The following is a 20,323-nucleotide window of genomic DNA, read 5'->3' as shown; positions in this document are numbered from 1 at the left end:
TTGCCCACTGGCATTATTTATAGATATAGATTTAGTGGAACTGATTTTTCAGGTCACATATACAGATTGAATAATTAGACCATGACAAGGCAGAGGAAGATATTAGATGTGGAAAACCACACTTAATACTCTTTTCTTTCTGAATAAAAAGAAATCTTTTAAGAATAAGTAGAAGGGGGACTTCCCTGGTGGTCCAGTGGTAAAGAATCCACCTCCAGTGCAGGGGATGTGGGTTCGTTCCCTGGTCAGGGAACTAAGATCCCACATGCCACAGGGTAACTAAGCCCACACGCTGCGACTATTGAGCTCGCGCACCTCAACTAGAGCCCGCGTGCCGCGAACTACAGAGCCCACGTGCCGCGAACTACAGAGCCCACGTGCCCTGGAGCCCGCACGCCAGAACTAGAGAGACAAAACCCATGCACCGCAACAAAAGATCCCACGTGCCGAAACTAAGACCCAATGGCAGCCAAAAATTAATAAAATAAAAATAAAGAAAAAAAAGAATAAGTAGAAGGACGTCAAAGAGATTTCAAACCAGAAGCTCCAGATATACTGGAAAATCTTTTCCTTGGAAAAGCATCTTTAAACATGTTCTAACTATGGCTTATCCTTCTACGTCGAGGGCATTAAGTGATGACACTGGAAACTCTTTGGATAATTAAAAACATGACAATAGGTGGAAAGGTAGGAATTTCTGGATTTTAGAATAATGGGTAACTTTTCTCTCTCTCCTCATCTCTATTTCTATCTTGCTATCTATCCACCTACCTACCTACCTATGTCTGTTCAGGCTGCTATAACAAAATACCACAGACTGGGTAGCTTGTAAACAACAGAAAAGTTTTTCTTACAGCCCCGGAGGCTGCGAAGTCCAAGATCAAGGTGCCAGCATGGTTGGGTGAGAGCCCTCTTCCGGGCTGCAAACTTCTTATTGTATATTCACATGGTGAAAGGGTCTAGGGAGCTCTGTGGGATCTCTTTTATAAGAGCACTAATCCCAGTTATGACAGCTCTGTCTTCATGACCCAAAGACTTCCCAAAGACTTCACCTACTAATATCATCACCTTTGGGGATAGGTGTTGGTGGTGGTTGTGGGGAAAGACAAGCATTCAGACCATAGACTACCTACACACACATATTTTTCTACATTTTCATATGTATGTATGTATCTGTATATAATATCCAACTTATGGGGGAGTGTATATATGTATATATATATATACACACACATATATATGTACAACTTTTATCATCAGAATAAAGTAAATGTATGTGACCCTCGGAACTCCAATATTAATGATATTTAAAACTTAAATATAGATGGGTCATTGCAAACCCTGCAATGGATAATGCAGATGCCGAGAACCCAGAACTTGCTAGACTTAATGGTCACTAGAAGTCTGCTCATTTCCAAAGCAGTTAAACAAGCACTTCTGAGCATCCCTGAGGTGCCTGCTGGGCTGGGCTTGTCACCAGCCATAAAAGCTATATAGCTGTTCATAAATGGTACAAAATCATTCTTAAATACTTGAAGGAGGTGTCTAGAAAAAAAGATGGATTCCACCAGAGCAAAATGCCATCCTCAAAATTCTCTGGTAGCTGACCTTCCTTGTGGACACTGCCCTGTTGAGTTCCAGAGCTGTGCCCCCAAAGGCCTGTCTGGCAGCTGATGTGAGTCTGGAAAAGTTTAACAAGTTCCTGGCCAATTAAGGAAAACAAAGACAACAGAATGAGTTGTTTTTTTGTTTTAAAGAAAGCCACAGATGTTCAATATAGAAGACAGTCCTTTAAGTTTGCCTTTACTACTTTTTTTTTTTTTGCGGTACGCGGGCCTCTCACCGTTGTGGCCTCTCCCGTTGCGGAGCACAGGCTCCGGACGCGCAGGCTCAGCAGCCATGGCTCACGGGCCCAACTGCTCCGCGGCATGTGGTATCTTCCTGGACCAGGGCACGAACCCATATGCCCTGCATCGGCAGGCGGACTCTCAACCACTGCACCACCAGGGAAGCCCTGCCTTTACTACTTTTTTGATGGAAAAAAAAAAAAGTTCTCTTAATGAAACGATCTTAGGTCTTTTTCTTAATTTCTCACCACTTGACAAAAGAAAAAAAACTAGTTCACATGTTTTGGTCCCAGGCTGGGAACTACTGCTTTAGAATTAGTAAAAAGGCTCATGTGGGGAAGAAAAAAAAAAAAAGACAACGTGAGAACTCTTGCCTATACCAAGAAACCAAAATATTTAATTTTGTCAGAGATGGGCTTAAACTGAGAGATATGCAATCAAAATTTAATTCAACAAGTATTTACCATAGACCTATGAGTTCAGCATTATTCACTCATTTATTGGGTGCCAACTGTGTTAGGCCTTGGGCCAGGCCCTAGGGATATAGTAGTGAAGAAAATTACCCAAGATCTCTGCCCTTATGTAGCTGGCATTCTGATCAGAGGACTCAGGGAACCTCCTAGGGACATCTTAGGGTGACATACTTTTCACACCCATTCCGAGTTTCATACAATACCCAAAGTACTGCTTTAAAAATGTATGAAATACTTTAGACCTTATTTCCAACCATAAAATCTCCACGAAAGTGGCAAAATAAAACCAGAAGACAAACCAAAACAAAACTAGGCAGTGGCCTAAACTAGTCCGGAGGTCTGAGTTTAAACACATCAGAGAAGATGCTGCTGCCATCAAATGAGAATTAAGTCCGTGTCATACCATCCCAGTAGCTTGCTATACTTCTCCCTTGCATCTCTCATCACATCAGAAATTGTGCAACGTCCATCTTCCCCAGAGGACTGAGTCCCATGGTCACAGAGACCCACACTGATCTTGCTATAAGCCCAGTAACAAGTAGGCTTTCAAAACATTCAATGACCACTTAATAACTTGATGATGCTACTGCTGGGCAGCCAATAACCTGCGTCAACCAAGTAGCCTCTACAGGATCTTCAATACTGAAGCATTGGATGTGTTTCACAGCCAAACAGGGTGACACAAAGTTAGGAGGAAAACCTAGTCTGACCAGTTCAGGACAAATTTGGAAACTTCCAAAAAATGTTTTGACCTATTCAGTGAAGGTCAGACAAGAGAGTAACTGGACACACCATAGATGCACCTGCAGACCAACAGTTAGACCAGAAGGGCTCTTGGAGTACATCTGTCTGGGGCTGAAAGATCCAAATAGCCCATCTTCTAAAATGCTGCACTAATGGTAGCAAGGCCCAGAACTAGGGGCTTTTGATCCCTAAGCCAATGTACTCCTGTTTGTTTTCCTTTTTCGAAGGGGTAAAAAGATATATTAAAGATTAAGAGAAAGGGATATTTGGACACAGCATGGCAAACAATTTAAATTCACATTTACCATTCCTGTTGCTAGAAATGTTTTCTCCTTGGTATACTCCCACCTCTCCTTACCTCTCCCACCCCTCACTGCTCATCCTCTCCAAAATGCCAATACTCCCACTCAATTTTTACAAAACCCTCCTTGGTCCTGCCTTATGCATCCAGACTATGTCGTTAGACCAAGGGTTGGGAAAAGCCACAACCCCTGGGCCAATTCTGGCCTGTGACCTGTTTTTGTAAATAAAGTTTTATTGGACCACAGCCAGAATCACTTGTTTGTGTATTGCCTGTGGCTGCTTTCTTACTACAAAAGAGCTGAGTAGTTGCAACAGAGATCATATGACCTATAATATGAAGTCTAAAATATTGACTCTCTGGCTCTTTACAGAAAAGTTCACAAACCCCTACCTTATACAATCAAGATGTTCTTCAAAACATGCAGTTCTAAGAAACATTCTTCCCCTGAGATACCTGAAAAGTGCAATTCTTAGTACCATATGTTCCCTTGAGAAATTATTTTTTAAAGTTTTAATAGGTGCCTAGGATATAGCAGTCTTTTTAACTATAAAGAATTAAAAACACACAAAAAACTCACTTTTGAAGCAAATTCTGTGAAATGGTATGAGTGATATGGTGGGCAATAAAGATTTGAAAGAGGGCAGACATCTCTTTGGAGAGTTCTAGCCATGGAGGAAAGGAAAAGCTGGGGCAGTGGCTGGAGAGAAGTGGTAATTCTTATTATGCCAACTTGCTGTGGTGACCACAATGTGTGAAGCAGTGAACATCCAGCAGACACTCAGAAAAAGAGCTGTCACAACACTGCCTCCCCCCGTCCCCCAACAAAGTCAGAAGAGGACTTCTGAAGGTCTAATGACTAGTAAACCAACATATGGAAATATGTTCAGCCTTAGCAGTTACAATAATGTGTGATGTTATTTTCACTAATTAGATTAGGAAAATAATTTTTAAAAATCTGACAGTATTCGTACAAGCCAGAGTTCAACGGTCACTGCAACCAGTCCACTCACACTGATAGCAGGCACTGTTCCAGGGCTCACTACAGCCCTTGTTGCCATTTCAGCGTCACCTCAAATGGACCCACACCAAGGGACTCTCTTCCTCCTACCATTAGCCCCACCCCCCCACCCATGGGAGAAAAATTTAACCACCAAAAGAAGTCACATTGAAAAAAAGTTTATTTAAAAAAGTTCTAGCAGCAAGAACAGTAACAAAACAAAAGGAGAGACGGACAAACAAAACAAGAAGGAGGCTGTGTCCTGTGGGACTTGTCTCCACTCTTTAATCGAGTTCTTTATACCGAGCAAACATGACTCTTCGCACAGCGTCTCGGTAAGTCTCATTGGACTGTCTCTTGCTGGTTCTTCCTGGAGCTCCCACATTGGGACCCCTCATCCGGCTTTCAGTCTGTAAAACAAAGACAAACAATGAAGTGAGCTCTATGAATTAATTAGCCTCAGGGCTGGTCTTTGACTATAAGCATTTCTGGACTAGTAAGGAGCAGGATATAGGATAATTTTAAAAGAATGCTTAATAAACAAACACTCAAGATGAATAAGGAGGGTGGCGATGCCATGATTTCAGGATACAGGATTCAACACCAGAAATGTGAGAAGCCCATCTCATATATGTGGCATTTTCAGACAGGGACTAAGACAACACAAAATGGAGAGGGTTCCCTCTTATCACCTTTTCTATCTTCTCTTCTTTTCCTTAAACATGAGGGGTGAGGCCCTTCATGGGACCCAGGACTAGTCTGTCATACAGAGTGAAGTAAGTCAGAAAGAGAAAGACAAATACCATATGCTAACACATATATATGGAATTTAAGAAAAAAAAATGTCATGAAGAACCTTTGGGTAAGACAGGAATAAAGACACAGACCTACTGGAGAACGAACTTGAGGATATGGGGAGGGAGAAGGGTGAGCTGTGACAGGGCGAGAGAGAGTCATGGACATATACACACTAACAAACGTAAGGTAGATAGCTAGTGGGAAGCAGCCGCATGGCACAGGGATATCGGCTCGGTGCTTTGTGACCGCCTGGAGGGGTGGGATAGGGAGGGTGGGAGGGAGGGAGATGCAAGAGGGAAGAGATATGGGAACATATGTATATGTATAACTGATTCACTTTGTTATAAAACAGAAACTAACACACCATTGTAAAGCAATTATATTCCAATAAAGATGTAAAAAAAAGAAAAAAAAAGACTGACAGCCTTCGGGGCTTTCCTGGTGGCGCAGTGGTTGAGAATCTGCCTGCTAATGCAGGGGACATGGGTTCGAGCCCTGGTCTGGGAGGATCCCACATGCCGCGGAGCAACTAGGCCCGTGAGCCACAATACTGAGCCTGCGTGTCTGGAGCCTGTGCTCCGCAACAAGAGAGGCCCGTGCACTGTGATGAAGAGTGGCCCCCGCTTACCACAACTAGCGAAAGCCCTCGCACAGAAACGAAGACCCAACACAGTAAAAATAAATAAAATAAATTAATAAACTCCTACCCCCGACATCTTCTTTTTAAAAAAAAAAAAAAAAAGACTGACAGGCTTCTCAGCTCTCACGTTCTTTGCCAGCAGTGGTGAAAGCCCAGCTAATAGGCAAGGACATAGCTCTGGGCCACAGAATGAGAGGAAACTAAGTATATGCCAGGTTCATGCCACCCCTAACAAGATGGAAACCATTTCACCTCCTCTGCTGAAGCCAATCCAGGATGGCCATATCCGAGGCCTGCCCCCTTCCTCCAGCCAGTGGCCTGTTGGACACAGCCTCCTTTGCTGCTATTGTCGATGCCTTCTTTACCAACAGGCTTACGATCACTGCAAAAGAAGCATACATACTTAGACACCAGCACTTTCAAAGTGACATGCTTGTGAGCCCAATAAAAACCTCTGTCCTCTTGATTCAGATTTGCCTCCTCTTAAGAATATTAAACAGTATCTTTGAGTGCCTGCTATCTATGAAACTGGCTTTGTCCTGAGGATACAGAGATGACCAAGACCTGACTCTGTTCATGGGGAAGGATGTGAGAAGGATAATATGTGAATAGATGCTTACAGCACATTGAAGAGCTCAGCCATGGATGTAGCAACAGTATATACCTACTATGGAAATACAAACAGGGAACACAAACCTGAAGGGGCATCACCAAAAATGAGGAATTCTAACAGGAGGGTATACCTGAACTGGGTCTTAACAAATGAGGAGGTTGTGAGCTAGAAAAAGCATGGGAGGAAAGGAGGACACAAGCAAGGAGAAGTGAAAGAATACAATTTGTCCAGAGGAAGAGTGGCAGGAATTGATAAAAGGCTGCTTGAGCCAGATTGTGAAAAGCCTTGAACATCATGCTAAATCATGACTCTGTACTTCATACTTCAGGCAAAGAATCTCTAGAACCCAGGCCTCCCTTTAGGCAAGGTATATGTTCACAAAAAGGCTAGTTTTAGGAGATTTCTGTTTATAAAGGTCATTTTGATGGTAGGGTAGAAAGACTGAAGAGCAAAGATGGGGAGTAAGCAGTCCAGTTTGGAGGTGAGCTAGGAATTGGGGCAAGGCTTAATTATGGATGTGGCCACTAACGATACAGAGGATAAAGGAGGAAGATTGGGACAGACCAGGTAGACCATGATGCGATGATGTTACTACTCTGAAATAGGAATACAGCAGGTTTAGCAGGACTGGACTAGAAAATAATGTGGAATATAATATTGAGTAATTGTTTAGTGTGAGGAGGCTGAGGAGTGGCCAAGAGGATATGCCCAGAAGGTAAACAGAAATAATGATTTTGAGCTCAGAAAACAGAAATGACTTGAGATGGAGCCATAGGACTTGTTAGCCTGTGAGTGGTGGCTAAAGCCTTGGGTACCGTAGGCAGTCCAAGTCAAGAGGATGGAGGAGCAAGAATAAAGGAAAACTGAGGGCAGAGTCCTGGAGAATATCTGGAATAACCCAGAAAAGGAAGAGGAGCAGGAGAGAAGACTTAGAAGGAGGAGAGCCAGTAGAATGTGATGTGATGGGTGCTGAGAATAGAGAGGCATCTCTTTCTACACCCAGCTACACCCAACTGACTCAGGGCTAAGGTGCTCTTCCTCCTCCTGGCTGACTCCTTCAGTTTTGTCATCGTTCAGTGTATTTCAAATGGCAGAGAATGACCCAATGGGATGCTACATTGATTAAGTGGTCCCAACTTAGCACTTCTTACAAATGCGAATAGAATAGACTAAAATAAAAATGTCAGTGTTTACTGCACAGTAAGGAAGTATTTTTCATGAAGATTTCTTTTTCAGTTATTTACACACATACATATATTCTGGGCCATGATTCAAAATAATCTCTTATTGAGGGCTGTGAACAAATAAGTTGGAATGCCAGAGCCCCAGACCCCACCTAGACTTCTTAGGGGACTTTCTCCATCAATTATCTCCCCTTTCCCCACAGGCATACTCTACCCTCGCTACTAGTTCTTTTGTTTACCAATGTAGAGACTTGTTCAAGTTTCACTAGATCAATACCCTGCCTAAAACCATTTCATAACCTCCCACTGCCCTAAGACAAAGTCTTAGCAAGGTGTTAAAGGAGCATGAACTTCAAGAACTGGACTGTGTCTGTTGAGCCAGCCTCATCTCCTTGTCACTCAACCACTTATCTTCAGTGTTCAGCCCATCAAGCTACTTACAGCTTCTCAAATGCATCATGACCTCTCTCTCTTTCATCCATGAAGCATGCAGTTCCCTCCAATTGAAATGCCCTCCCCTTCTCCACCGGATTTCTGTGTCTGCCCTACAAGACAAAGTACCACCTAAGCCTTCCTATTCTCTGTTCAGACAGTCAAGGATAATATGTGTCTTGTCCACATGAATATTCCTTGCCCTTGGTGCAGTACCTGTACACAGTGGGCTATCAGCAAATTCTGTATAACTCTGGACTCACAACTTTGGAGCTCTCTGACCAGAAACAAGCACAGGAAGCTAGAGATCATATATTTCTATCAGCAGCCAACCATTTATTCAGCACCTAATGTGTGAGAATGGAGGTTCCCTAGAGAAAAAAGTCCAAGAGTGTGACATTCTTATCAGGCTAATACGGAGGTACAGTGTTACTGATGAGGAGAGAAAGGGTTCCCCACTATAGCCACTCCAGCCCTGGTTTTGAGCAGCTAAGCAGCCAGTGATTCTTACATGCAAACATACATATTCCCTGTGTTAAGACAGGTGGTAAAAAGGCTGGGGTGAACTTCATGCTCAAGAGTTCAGACAGAACCTGCTCCCGATAACCTCACTCCCCGAGAGAGAAAAAGGCAGCATGTTAAAGAAAGTGATGGTTTCATCATTAGGCTTGAGACCTAGGCTGAGTGAAGAGTTTCTAGCTTACCTGTCAGTTTCCCTGGAGTATTTAATTCGTTTCCTTTCTGGAGAATCAAAAGATTGGAGCTTTTCCCTGCGATCATTTCCTCTTTCTTTAAACCTTCCCTGTTGGTAAGCAGAAGAACAGATCTGAGACTCCCATCTGAGGGGGTGGGAGAGTGCGAAAGCTTCACTTTATTCCCGATATTTCTTCTAATGTGAAGGGATTCAACTGGTAACTCCTGGAATCTCTCATTCCTTCAAACATTCTTCTTGAGAAAGTAGTGGCTTCTCTAACTGGTAAATTTGGGAAGAAGAGGCTATCTTTTCCTCTTCTGAGGAGGAGGTGCTCTCCAATACGCCTCCACAGGTGGATTCTTGATGGTCACATAAGACCTGTCATGGGCCAGTGAAGCCTGTAGCTGGGTAAGTGAGTCTGCCTAATTGGTCTAGATAGCAAGTCCATTTGGCTCTCACTCTAAGCTACTTCCTCCAACTTGGCCTTTAACAGTAAAAGATGCTATTTCAGCAGCCCTATCCAACACTCCTTCATTGATTTTAAAAGCTGGGCAGGAAAGAGGAATGTTATTTCACCTACCCAAAGACCCTAACATCACCTTTAAAAAAAGCAACTTTACTAAGGTATAATTTATAAACTATAAAATGTACCCACTTTAATGTAGTTTGATGAGTTTTGAGAAATATATACACCATCTTTTGGGGCTTCTTCGTTCTTTATCTTCAGCACAGCCTACAAATGCTATACCAGAAAGCAAAAAGAGTTGGGGGTCAAGGGAGTAACAAGTCACCAAATCTTACCTCCCGTTCTCTCCTCTCCAGATAGGCTAGCTCCTGCTCAGACTGTTTTATCTTCCGATGGATTTCCAGGTTTTGCTGAGAAGAGAGGGAGTTCTATGAGTGTAGGTCTAAAAAAAGTGGTCCTAGAAATGCTCTAGGCCTTTCCTGATAGCTGCTCTAGGACTGTAGCTCCTTTCACTGACTAACCCTCCCAAGTGATCACGGCACCATGCAAGCAACAATCCCTAACTGGTCTTGCGTTAGGCTCACCAATGGGAACCCAGGTTCTAACACTGGCTTGTCACATAGATTAGTTACATGTTGTGACACAAGACAGAATTTTATCCTACTTCTCTCCAAAGTGTAGAAGACACAAATCTGGTTTATATCTCTTTACCTAAGGTAAAAATGGAAGAGGGGAATCTGACTACACCAGTGAAGAAAACCAAATGCCCACATGCTCTGCCTACCACCACTACCACCTGCCATCCTCAGACACTATTCTCTGTGGGCACTATTCAAGCCCACAGAGAAACAGGAAAAGGAACTCCAAGGTCACAAATGAACAGATTTCTCTGAGAGTCCTGTACTCCTTGAGGGTCCTACACTCCTGAAGCGTGGCTCCTTCTGGCATATATAAGAAACTTAAGGTGTCCAGAGCAGCTCTTGTACAGAAAGGGGATTCTTTGCATTGGATTACTGCAAGGAAAGGAAAAGTGCTATAGTCCACGTTCCACTGTCCCAGGGCTAGTTCAGTTTGTGGATTCATCAGACCTCTGGCTCCTCTTTCCTGACAACAACTTTTTAATCTCTTTAGCAATTTATTAGCACTTTCATAAGAGAGCTGAATTTTAAATGTTTTGTCTGATGACTCAGAATTCCAGAAGGTCAAAGGAACTTGGAGGTAGTCTGTTGCAGGGGTTGTCAGAAGGAGCCTCTCAGAATCCTAGAAACTTTGCAGAGCCTCAACAGAGGCAGCTGGAAGAAGAGGTGTGCCTATCATCAAAGCAGAGCTTTTCAGCTTTTAGCTACATAGGACTTTGGGTTTTATATTGAGAGAAAGTCTAAATCTTATCCCCTCACGTGCTCTAGCAACATCTGCTGGAAAAGGAGTGTGAAAGAAATTACTTTATACTGAGAACACGAGTCCATCTAGGGGCTTTACTTGTCCAGAATTTGGCTCCTTGGCCAGTACATATAAATGAGAAGACTGCAAGGGAGGACCAATGTATGTCAGTTTAACACCCCAAGAATAGTTTTTGTGCCATGGCTTATAGCAATAACTCACTACATGAAGAGATGGCAGAATGTGACTCACCCTTGGGGAAAACCACACACTGTCAGAGCTAGATGGAACCAGGTGAAGCCACCAAGTATCAAAGAAGAAAAGGGCCTTATCTGAAGTCCAACTCTTAGGTTAATGGTAGAGCTAAGATGAGAAACCCAGCAGGTGAGTTTCCTTTTCCACGACCCCTTCTCCTCCTGTCTTCAGCACAGCTTCCATGTTTGGTGCCCCAGCCACAGCCATGATGCTTGCCTTGGGTCTACACCCTGAAGTTTTTTGAAGGTAGGCACCATCTTAATGTAGAGCAACTCATGAACAAAAGGTGGAGGAACAACTCATTTTTGTCTTTTTTTTTTTTTTGGCCGCGCTTTATGGCATGTGGGATCTTAGTTGCCCAACCAGGGATCGAACCTGCGGCCCCTGCAGTGGAAGGCGAAGTCTTAACCACTGGACCACAGGGAAGTCCCAGCAACTCATTTTTGAATTAAACTGATTTAATTAGAGGAGTTGGGGAAGATACAGGCTGAGGAGGACAGCATAAGCTTCTTTAGTCACTGTAATGCTCAACAGTGATAAAGAGTCAAAAGTTCGAAAGGTCAGGGCCCTTCCCTTAATACCTTGTGCAGGTCTGAAAGCTGCTGGTGTTTGCTCAGAACTTCTTTATTGGGAAACTGCCTTCTGCAGAGCAGACAAGCCAGTTTATTCCAGTCAGTGAGTTTGTCTTCTTCATTCTCCTTCTTGGTCAGCTCCTCCCGCTGCTGGGGCTGTGCTGTGCGGGGCTGTGGAGGAGGGGTCTGCTCCTCCTCCTCTTCCTCCTCATAGTCACTGTCTCCTCCATATTCACCCAGGAGGCCGATCAGTGGGTTTACCACTTTAGGCTGGTAGGAGAAGGCCAGGGATTAACGCAAACTCAACCTATATTTGGGGCCTGTTTTCTGGATATTCTGATATGGGCATCTCATTTCTTTTAGCCTGAATAATGAACTGGGTTCAAAACAGGCCCACTGACCATGTTGCTCATTTCCCAGATGGAAGCAACATGGCTCGAGCTTGACTGTTCTCCTTGTCCACTGAGATAAGCCAGAAAGTTTCCCTTAGGAGTGACTCTAGCAACAGAACAGTGATGAGAAGGAAGAGAAAGGGAAACTGACAGAGACCACAGGGAGAGTTTAAAAGTTACTTTTGAAGAGGCAGAGATAGCAACCACCTCCAAGTCACTGTAACCCATGGAGAAAAGGAAAGATAACTTTCATCAAGGCTACAGTAACTCCTAGAGCAAAAGAGATTTAGGAGATGGACTAAAAGCAACTGAAGGATAAACACTCAGGTAGACAGATTCAGTTCCTGAGTAAGGTAAAGACAAAGGCATGGTTAGGACAGATGTTATAGTGAACTGAATCAATAATGTAGAGCAGGCAAAAAGTATTTATCAGTAGCTTATAGGAAATGTTAAATAATGATGCATGATCACTGGCATATGATCAATCAAAATAAAAACAGAGGGTCTCTATTGTTATATATTTGTATTTAATCGAAATAACTTGTGATTAGATTGACACTATCACTTAAAGGCATCTAAAAAATGGGTACGAATGTTAGCATTGTTCACTCTGGCAGGCAAACTATAAAAATGACCATGCATGCACTCGACATCTAAGAGATTCTCATGCAGCACCAAAAGGTAGGAAACATCAGGGCCAGGAAAATGGGTTTCCTTGGTCATTTAGAAGAGAAGAATTAACAAGACCGAGATTCTAACTTAAAAAGGGCCAGTCTGGTGGGAATGTCACAAGGCAGAGGGAAAGAGGACAGATAACTGCCTCTGATTCTCCATCAATACCCCTATTAGCAGACAGGAAAATTTACCTCATGCTTATACTCAAGAAGAGTCTTGTCTGTGAGACACAGAGAGCTAAAGGACCAACACCAAAGTGAGGCATCAACCTTTGAACTTCCCTTCCCATTCGGAACCAGCCCCAGCCCTAGCCCAGTGCATCAGCTTAGCCTTACTGGTGGAGGACTCTCTTCCTTCTTCACAGTGGGAGGCAGAGGCTTCTTAAAGACATCTTCTGGGGGAGCTGTCCCCTCACTGGCATTTTCCTGAAACTGATCAAAATCCCAGATAATTTTTATATGATACTTATAAAAGCTGGGTTTAGAGTTAACCCTGTTGAAATGAGTCTGATTTTCCAAACCTCTTAATTTGTGAAATATCTGTAATGTTACTATAATGATTCCAAAATTAAAAAAAAAAACTTTAAAAACATCACATTTAGTATATATTGCGTGATTACTATATGTCAGGCACCAGATGATGCATTTATATACATTATCTCCTTCAGCCTTTACTATAATCCTTCTAAATAGGCATTAATGTGCTAATTTTACAAATGATTGAGAATATGGTTAGAAAGAATAAGGGGCAAAAGCAGAATCCAAGTATTAAGCCAGGGGCTTCCCTGGTGGCACAGTGGTCGAGAATCCGCCTGCCAATGCAGGGTACATGGGTTTGATCCCTGGTCTGGGAAGATCCCACATGCCGCAGAGCAACTAAGTCCGTGCACCACAACTACTGAGCCCATGCTCTAGAGCCCATGAGCCATAACTATTGAGCCCATGTGCCACAACTACTGAAGCCTGCGTGCCCATGCTCCACAACGAGAGAAGCCACCGCAATGAGAAGCCTGCGCACTGCAATGAAGAGTAGCCCCCACTCGCCGCAACTAGAGAAAGCCCGCACGCGGCAATGAAGACCCAACACAGATGAAAATAAATAAATTTATAAAGAAAACAAAAAAAACCCCACATATTAAGCCAGTATAACTTTCAAGTCTAAGTTTTCAGTGGTGATCATTTTGTAATGTATAGAAATTTTGAATCACTATGTTGTGAACCAAAACTAACATAGTGTTGTAGGGAAACAAAAGAAAAACATAACAAAACACCCAAACAAACAAACAAACTCAAAGAAAAAGAGATCAGATTTGTAGTTACCAGAGGCAGGGTGGGAGTAGGGGGTGGGGAAATTGGATGAAGGTGGTCAAAAGGTAAGAACTTCCAATTATAATATACATAAATACTAGACATGAACAGTGCTGTATGTTATATATGAAAGCTGTTAAGAGGATAAATCTGAAGAGTTCTCATCACAAGAAAAAAACATTTTTTTCCTTTTATTTTGTTTCTTTATGAGACAATGGATGTTCACTAAACTTACTGTGGTAATCATTGCATCATGTATATAAGTCAAATCATTATGCTGTATACCTTAAACTTATACAGTGCTGTATATTAATTATATCTCAACAAAATTAGAAGAAAAAAGTTCTCAGACAGATTCTTTCTCTATATATATGTATCTGCATAAACACTAGTAGTATTAGAAGGGGGGGGAAAAAAAAGACAAGTTATGAATTAAGCCACAGGCTAATTCATCCATTTGCATTAATGCATAACTGGTGTCAGGGTGAATCAATATAATTCTTTGGAAAACAATTTGATTTTATGTCAGGAAATGTAAAAATGTTCATCATCTTTGTTCTTGAAAATTTATCCTAAGGAAGTAATTTAAAAAAGAAAATGTTAAATGCTGTATATTATAACAGAATAAGATTAGAAAGAAGAGACAAACAATGTAGGAATGATGAAGAAAACAAGGTCACAGTTTTACTATGAATTTTTACCATACAGGCATGGAAGTAATAAAGAGTATTATACAAACATGAAAAAATACTTATGATCAAATATAAAGTGAATAAAGAATAGAAAATGGTATCCCCTGCCTATAGAAGTGTGTATACGGAGTCAAGCACTGAAAAGGGATGTAGGAAAGTGAAACTGTGTGGAGCTGAGGTATTGGGGTTTGAGCTGAGCCACTTTGTTCCACCATCCACAGTTTCTGTATTTAGAAAAGAGAGGGACGACAGGCTGTAAGAGGCTAGTGGACTGCCTGCTTTTTTAGTAACTCTACACCTGAAACCCAGACCTCGTCTGTCTATGACTCTTTTCTTTTAATCTGTAATTATGTGGTGAAAAGGGAGCAGATTCACAAGTCATCTTACCCTTGTCACTCCTCGGTCTTTTTTCTCCTTGCTATCTCTTTTAGACGTTTCCTTCCTGCTGCTTGACTTTCCTTGACTGGTGGGTTTCTTTTCCTTGATGTCTTCTTCCTCAGGTGACCCAGGGTCCTGGGGCACATAGACTTCTTGCTGCAATACAGTTGGAAACAGTTAAGTCTACAGAACGTTTTACTTTCCCAGTAATTCCAGATCTAAGGAGCACAGTTCCCTTCTGAGGGAAAGAACAGCTCTCTCCCTCAAGCCTAAGAAGAGACCATATCAAACAATCGAAAACTCCACTTCAGGGGCCAGGATGTAGCCAGACCACTCACTGTCCATTTTTCCAAGAACAGCACTGTTCTTGCCTGTAATGCCACAACGCATTGATTTTCTATATGTACAACAGTTAACATGAAGATTATCATCTTTAAAATCCACCTAAATAAATATAACTCAATATAAAACCTGGACTTTTTAAAACAAGAAGTAGACATGAGGTACACATAGTACAACAGTGGAGCAGCTGCCTTGAATGGAGAAATATTCAGCTTATATAGATTTAAACTTTTATACTTTTCATGTAATGAGCAACCAGAGAATACAGGGAATAAAACCTTCAAAGTAACAAATCACAGGTACTTTTCTCAAAAGAATCACTGACAAAATAACAAAGCCAAAAACTCACCTGGGTATTGGGGTCATAATAAGTTCCTGCCAAGGGGTCATAATAGTAGCCAGTAGCAGAATCATATATGTAGCAGTCAGATGAAGCTAGAGGGAATAAAACCAGAGCCAGTGTTAGTCCCTGTCCAATGAAGCCCTTGCTGGGGACTCATCAAGAACAATCTAAGAACGAGGCTGGCCAACCCAAAACAGTACAGAACCTGTAGACGATGCTCTCTGAGACATAACCCCTAGTCAACTGCATCTCTTGCCAACTTTGTGACCATGAAGATTTCAATGAATGAGTAGTCAAGCCAAAAAGAACAATAGAAATAAGACAAAGGTCACTCACACTGTTGTCCTTGTCGATTTGTATCTGAAGACCAGTCTGAATTTCTGCCACCTCCCCGCCTATCTCGGAAATATTTTTTACCCTATCACAGAAAGACAAGTTAAAATTATGGAACTTCTGATAGCCATTTACCTTAACAATTACCCACTAGAGAAAATTTAAGATCACTCTTTCAGTCACTTGAGGATTTTAATAGAGCACCCCCCAACTGCTGAAGCCTACCTGATAGTAGTGCATGTGGTCAGAATGGTCCCCAGAATCATTTCTGCAACAAACAATACAACATGTCTTGAGCCTGCTACCAAAAGCCACTTGAGGAGTGCCCAACCCTACAGATTTGCTGAGAAACTCTTTTCCCTCTTTTGTATGGAAAGGAACCAACCCAGACAGTAAGCAAGTCTGGTGATGCAGAGACTCCCGAGGGGAGGGGCAGTGGGACTTCTACAACGCTATCGGCTGAAGCAAAACAGCAACTGAGTTGAGGGTGCCAGAGCAAGATCTGCCCCATCCCTGTAAGCTTGCCTCTCTGATGCAGCCATTTCCCAGTTACCACTCCTGGGTCAAGATGAATGAAGGAGTAAAGAAGAATAAGATTTCCCAGCACTATGGGGGTACGAACAAAGTCAAGACAGCATTTTCTTAGGATTCCAAGGGGCAAGCATATATTGCAATTTTTTCCCTGCACATCCAAGACTGTACCATCACCTGGGACCCAAAGATACCAGAGAATCAAGAGGGAAAAAACAGAAGTACCTAGTACTGCTATTTAAAGAGAAAAACAAAAACCTAGAGTCAGAACAAGGCAAGCTTCAGAAAAAGAAAACATACACACGTACCTGAAGCAACTCATACTGGGAAAGCACCACGTTTTACTACCTGTCTCTCCAGCCAGGAATAAGAGTTTCCTCCCAAAAACCTGAGTGGGGGTAGCACCCCTCTGCTTTACCTTCGTTTTCCAGTGGCCAGGTTTACAGCTACCATCTTCCCATCAATGCTAAATGGTGGATCAAGGTTCTGCAAGATCTTCACTACGCGAAGAGCTTCCTGGGGAAGCAAAGACTCATTTGAACCCAAAGAGGGAAAAGGACATGTCCCTTGAAAGAAAACTGAACATGGATTTTCCTTCTCAAAAGAAAAATTTCTAGGGCTTCCCTGGTGGCGCAGTGGTTGAGAGTCCACCTGCCGATGCAGGGGACACAGGTTTGTGCCCCGGTCCGGGAAGATCCCTCATGCCGCGGAGCGGCTGGGCCCGTGAGCCATGGCCGCTGAGCCTGTGCTCCGCAACGGGAGAGGCCACAACAATGAGAGGCCCGCATACCACAAAAAAAAAAGAAAAATTTCTAAACATTATGTTCTGGTCATAACTGTAATACTAAGAGCACACTGGCAAAAACAGGCAACTCTTAATGAAGGGTTGATCAGAATAATGGTCAGAGTAGACATCAGTTCTTGGTATAAATTTCAGAAATTCAAATCCTCTTCTAGTCTGCAACTGTCATTGCATCAGATTCAGTTTACAAAGTCTCTTGTGATTTCTGAGCATGAAATCTAAGAAATATCAATGATTTTCATTGCTATCCTCACATTACTTCCATAGAAAAGGGCCCCACAACTAAAACTTCAAGCCACAAGAAATCTATTAAAGCAACACTTTGAGGAAAAAGACGAAATGCTCTGTTTCCATCAAACATAAAACTGTCTGTGGCCGGGCAAAATGATTTTAAGAAATCAGAAAATTCACTAAAATCTTGAAAAGGTTTAGTCCTCAGATTTTCCACAAGTGACTAAGCTGTCACTTTATTTTAACTGGAAACTGTAAATGCCACAAGACAAAAATGGATCTGGAAAACCACTCAGAGTTCCAACTTTCAAGGGCAGTCATTTCACCTGAATGAACCCCAAGAAAAGAGTAAGAGGGGTTATGGTACCAAGTAGCAAATGAGAATTCCAAGATTAAAGTCCTTCAAACCTTCTGGAGGTTTCTATAGCCAGCCATCCCTGGCTGAGGTAGTAGGAGGTGAGGGATCCAGGGGGTGGGGGTGGTGGTGACGGATAACTACGACTCACCGCATGGGAGTCAAGGTCAATAAAGCCATAGGTGTGGCCCATGGGGCCTGTTCTGTTCTTGATGATACGGACGTTAGCAGTAGTAAGGCGGACGTAGGGCTCCAGCACTTCCACTATCACCTCAGGTGGAGTGGAACGATAGATGCGTTTTAGCATGATTGCTGAACAAACCAAGCACAAATGGGAGAGGAGAAAGGAGAGAGAGAGAAAGGTTTACATTTTTGAAGTCCTCAGAGCCTGAGTGTGTGTGTGTGTGTGTGTGTGTGTGTGTGTGTGTGTGTATTTTTTTTTTACTGCAGATGACTGCAGATGTTACCCTGCTCTACCAAGGCTGGTTCTATAACAAAATGCTAGTCAAATACTTCATATTTTTCTTCCCCAATACTTAGATATCTAAAGTTATGCTTTGCTGCATCTGAATAGCAACTTGCTATTTGGAAGATATAGATTACTTCAGAGAGGCCGGGAAAAGCAAGAGCCTCTTCAATCAGGCCGAGCAGTTTTACTAGGGTGTAGGAAGCTGCTGGTCCAGAGCCACAACACAAGCAATCTATGTTCCAACCACAGTGGTCACGGTCTGGTACATGCCCCAACAAACCACTTACTTTTGCTTTCCCCATCCTGGCGTGTCTCCCCAGACCATGGCTCCTTCTCTCGGTCTCTTCGGAAGGTGAGCCCTTCCCTCCGCGAAGGAGGGAGATACCTTTCTGCTTCTCTCTTTTGATGTCCCAAGCGTGGTTCTTGTCCTTCTTCCCGCTTCTTGGGTTCAGATTCCTTATCAGCTGACCTTGGTTGGCTGGGTTGTTTTTCTGACGGTACTGGTATGGATGTTTTCTGAGGCTGAGGGTAGGTTATTAATTCTTGCTTGGCCTCTGTCGCTAGAGGAACAGAACAGAAAGAGAATCTCCAACAGGTTTTATCCCCCCAAACACTGTGATTCCTCCTTACCTGCCACCAAATACTTATACTGGAATGCTTTTATTTTGTTTTGTTTGGCTGCACCACGTGGCATGAGAGATCTTAGTTCCCCGACGAGGGACTGAACCTGGGCCACAGCAGTGAAAGCACCAAGTCCTAACCACTGGACCACCAGGGAATTCCCTGGAATAGTTTTAAAAGTCAAAGAAATACCTACAAAAAAGTCCTCTGACAGACTTTAAGCATGGCTAATAAGACAGCATATAAAATAGTTAACAGAAGAAACTACCCAGTATTTAAAAAATTTAATCTTACGAGTTTTCTATCACTTCCCCAACATTTAAATCTTTCATGAGACCCTGATCTTTATTATTATAACCAATGATAGAACAGATCTGGGGACAAAATTACCAAAGATATGGCCCTTGCTAGAAGTTTGCTAGAAACACTTATCTCAAACGTGTATGGCTAGGGGCCTTGCTTCTTCCAGTGTTACGGTACTAAGATAGCTGCTCAAATTCTGTAGAACCAGACACCCTATTCTCCGGCGAAGCTAAGAAGAGACCTACCTGCACACAGCTCATTTATATGCAAATAATTACAATGGGCAAATGTCCTTCAAAATATAAATGACTCATTTCAAATCTCTTTCTAAAGCAGGATAATTTGTCCAGTTAATTGGAGGTATTTCTGCAATTAATTCATTCTTAGAGGAAGTCATGAGGCTCAAAAAGACATTCTATGGGAGCAGTGTAGAGATTACTTAACAGCAGTGACAGGCAACCAATGAATACTTGCTATGTATGTTTCCATGTTAAAGTTGTTTCAGCCATCTTAGTGGTATGGTGCTCAAGGGTTTTTATAAACCATCTGTTCATTTGTTAGAGTAGACTGAGAAAGAAGTCTTTCTTGAGGGAAAAAGTACAATTTTGCCTAATTGAAGTAATACAACAAGCTAAAAATCTCCAACCTGTCCATGGGGAAGTTATTTACTCACCTTCCCATATGCTGGTTTGGTCTCTAGAGCATGTAGAGCCTTCCCCAAAGATTTTCAGAACACCTGCTTCACAGCCCTCACTAGAGAGTAGAATCTCCACTATAGGCCAAAAGCCCAGCTAAGGAATTCTTTGTAGGCATGCTAAGTTCTAACCTTGGAACAAACAGATCTTTCAGAAGACTAACAGGATCCCAGCACTGAACTGTATTTTATGGTCATGCACTAGCTTTCCTTACAGAATAATATCAGAAAGAGGCACATAACAGTCATTGTTATAGGACTATTGTTACAGATGCCTTTGACACACTCTTCAAGGTTGTTTACCTACAGGTTCTCAGGAGAAATTAACTTTAAAACCAAGTTACTGAGAAGCTGTTAGGTTTATTACTCTATAAAAATAACACAAACCCTCAATCCTGATTATTGTCTCTTGTTTATATTTTTACTGTTACTTTAACAAATGTTTTTGTGTTGAAG

The 20,323-nt window shown here is 42.4% G+C and overlaps 1 protein-coding gene across 2 annotated transcripts in view; it reads right to left on the bottom strand.

The window, feature by feature from the left end:
- Positions 1-4,528: 4,528 nt before the first annotated feature.
- Positions 4,529-20,323, bottom strand: part of RBM6 (RNA binding motif protein 6) — a 106,872-nt gene continuing 91,077 nt past the window's right edge. For both annotated transcript variants that reach the window (XM_082664651.1, XM_082664652.1), the window contains 13 exons: positions 18,537-18,809; positions 17,932-18,092; positions 16,811-16,908; positions 16,087-16,129; positions 15,865-15,946; positions 15,535-15,620; positions 14,853-14,999; positions 12,802-12,897; positions 11,409-11,669; positions 9,528-9,602; positions 8,737-8,834; positions 6,056-6,185; positions 4,529-4,775 (listed from right to left, as the gene is read on the bottom strand). In XM_082664651.1, coding sequence (XP_082520777.1) covers positions 4,650-4,775; positions 6,056-6,185; positions 8,737-8,834; positions 9,528-9,602; positions 11,409-11,669; positions 12,802-12,897; positions 14,853-14,999; positions 15,535-15,620; positions 15,865-15,946; positions 16,087-16,129; positions 16,811-16,908; positions 17,932-18,092; positions 18,537-18,809 — 1,676 coding nt within the window. In that variant the 3' untranslated portion in view covers positions 4,529-4,649. The remainder of the gene's footprint in view (positions 4,776-6,055; positions 6,186-8,736; positions 8,835-9,527; positions 9,603-11,408; positions 11,670-12,801; positions 12,898-14,852; positions 15,000-15,534; positions 15,621-15,864; positions 15,947-16,086; positions 16,130-16,810; positions 16,909-17,931; positions 18,093-18,536; positions 18,810-20,323) is intronic.

The sequence above is a fragment of the Grampus griseus genome (assembly GCF_964374135.1).
Source record: "Grampus griseus genome assembly, chromosome: 10".
Classification (NCBI taxonomy): Eukaryota; Metazoa; Chordata; class Mammalia; order Artiodactyla; family Delphinidae; genus Grampus; species Grampus griseus.
This window is presented reverse-complemented; position numbering and strand designations above follow the sequence as displayed.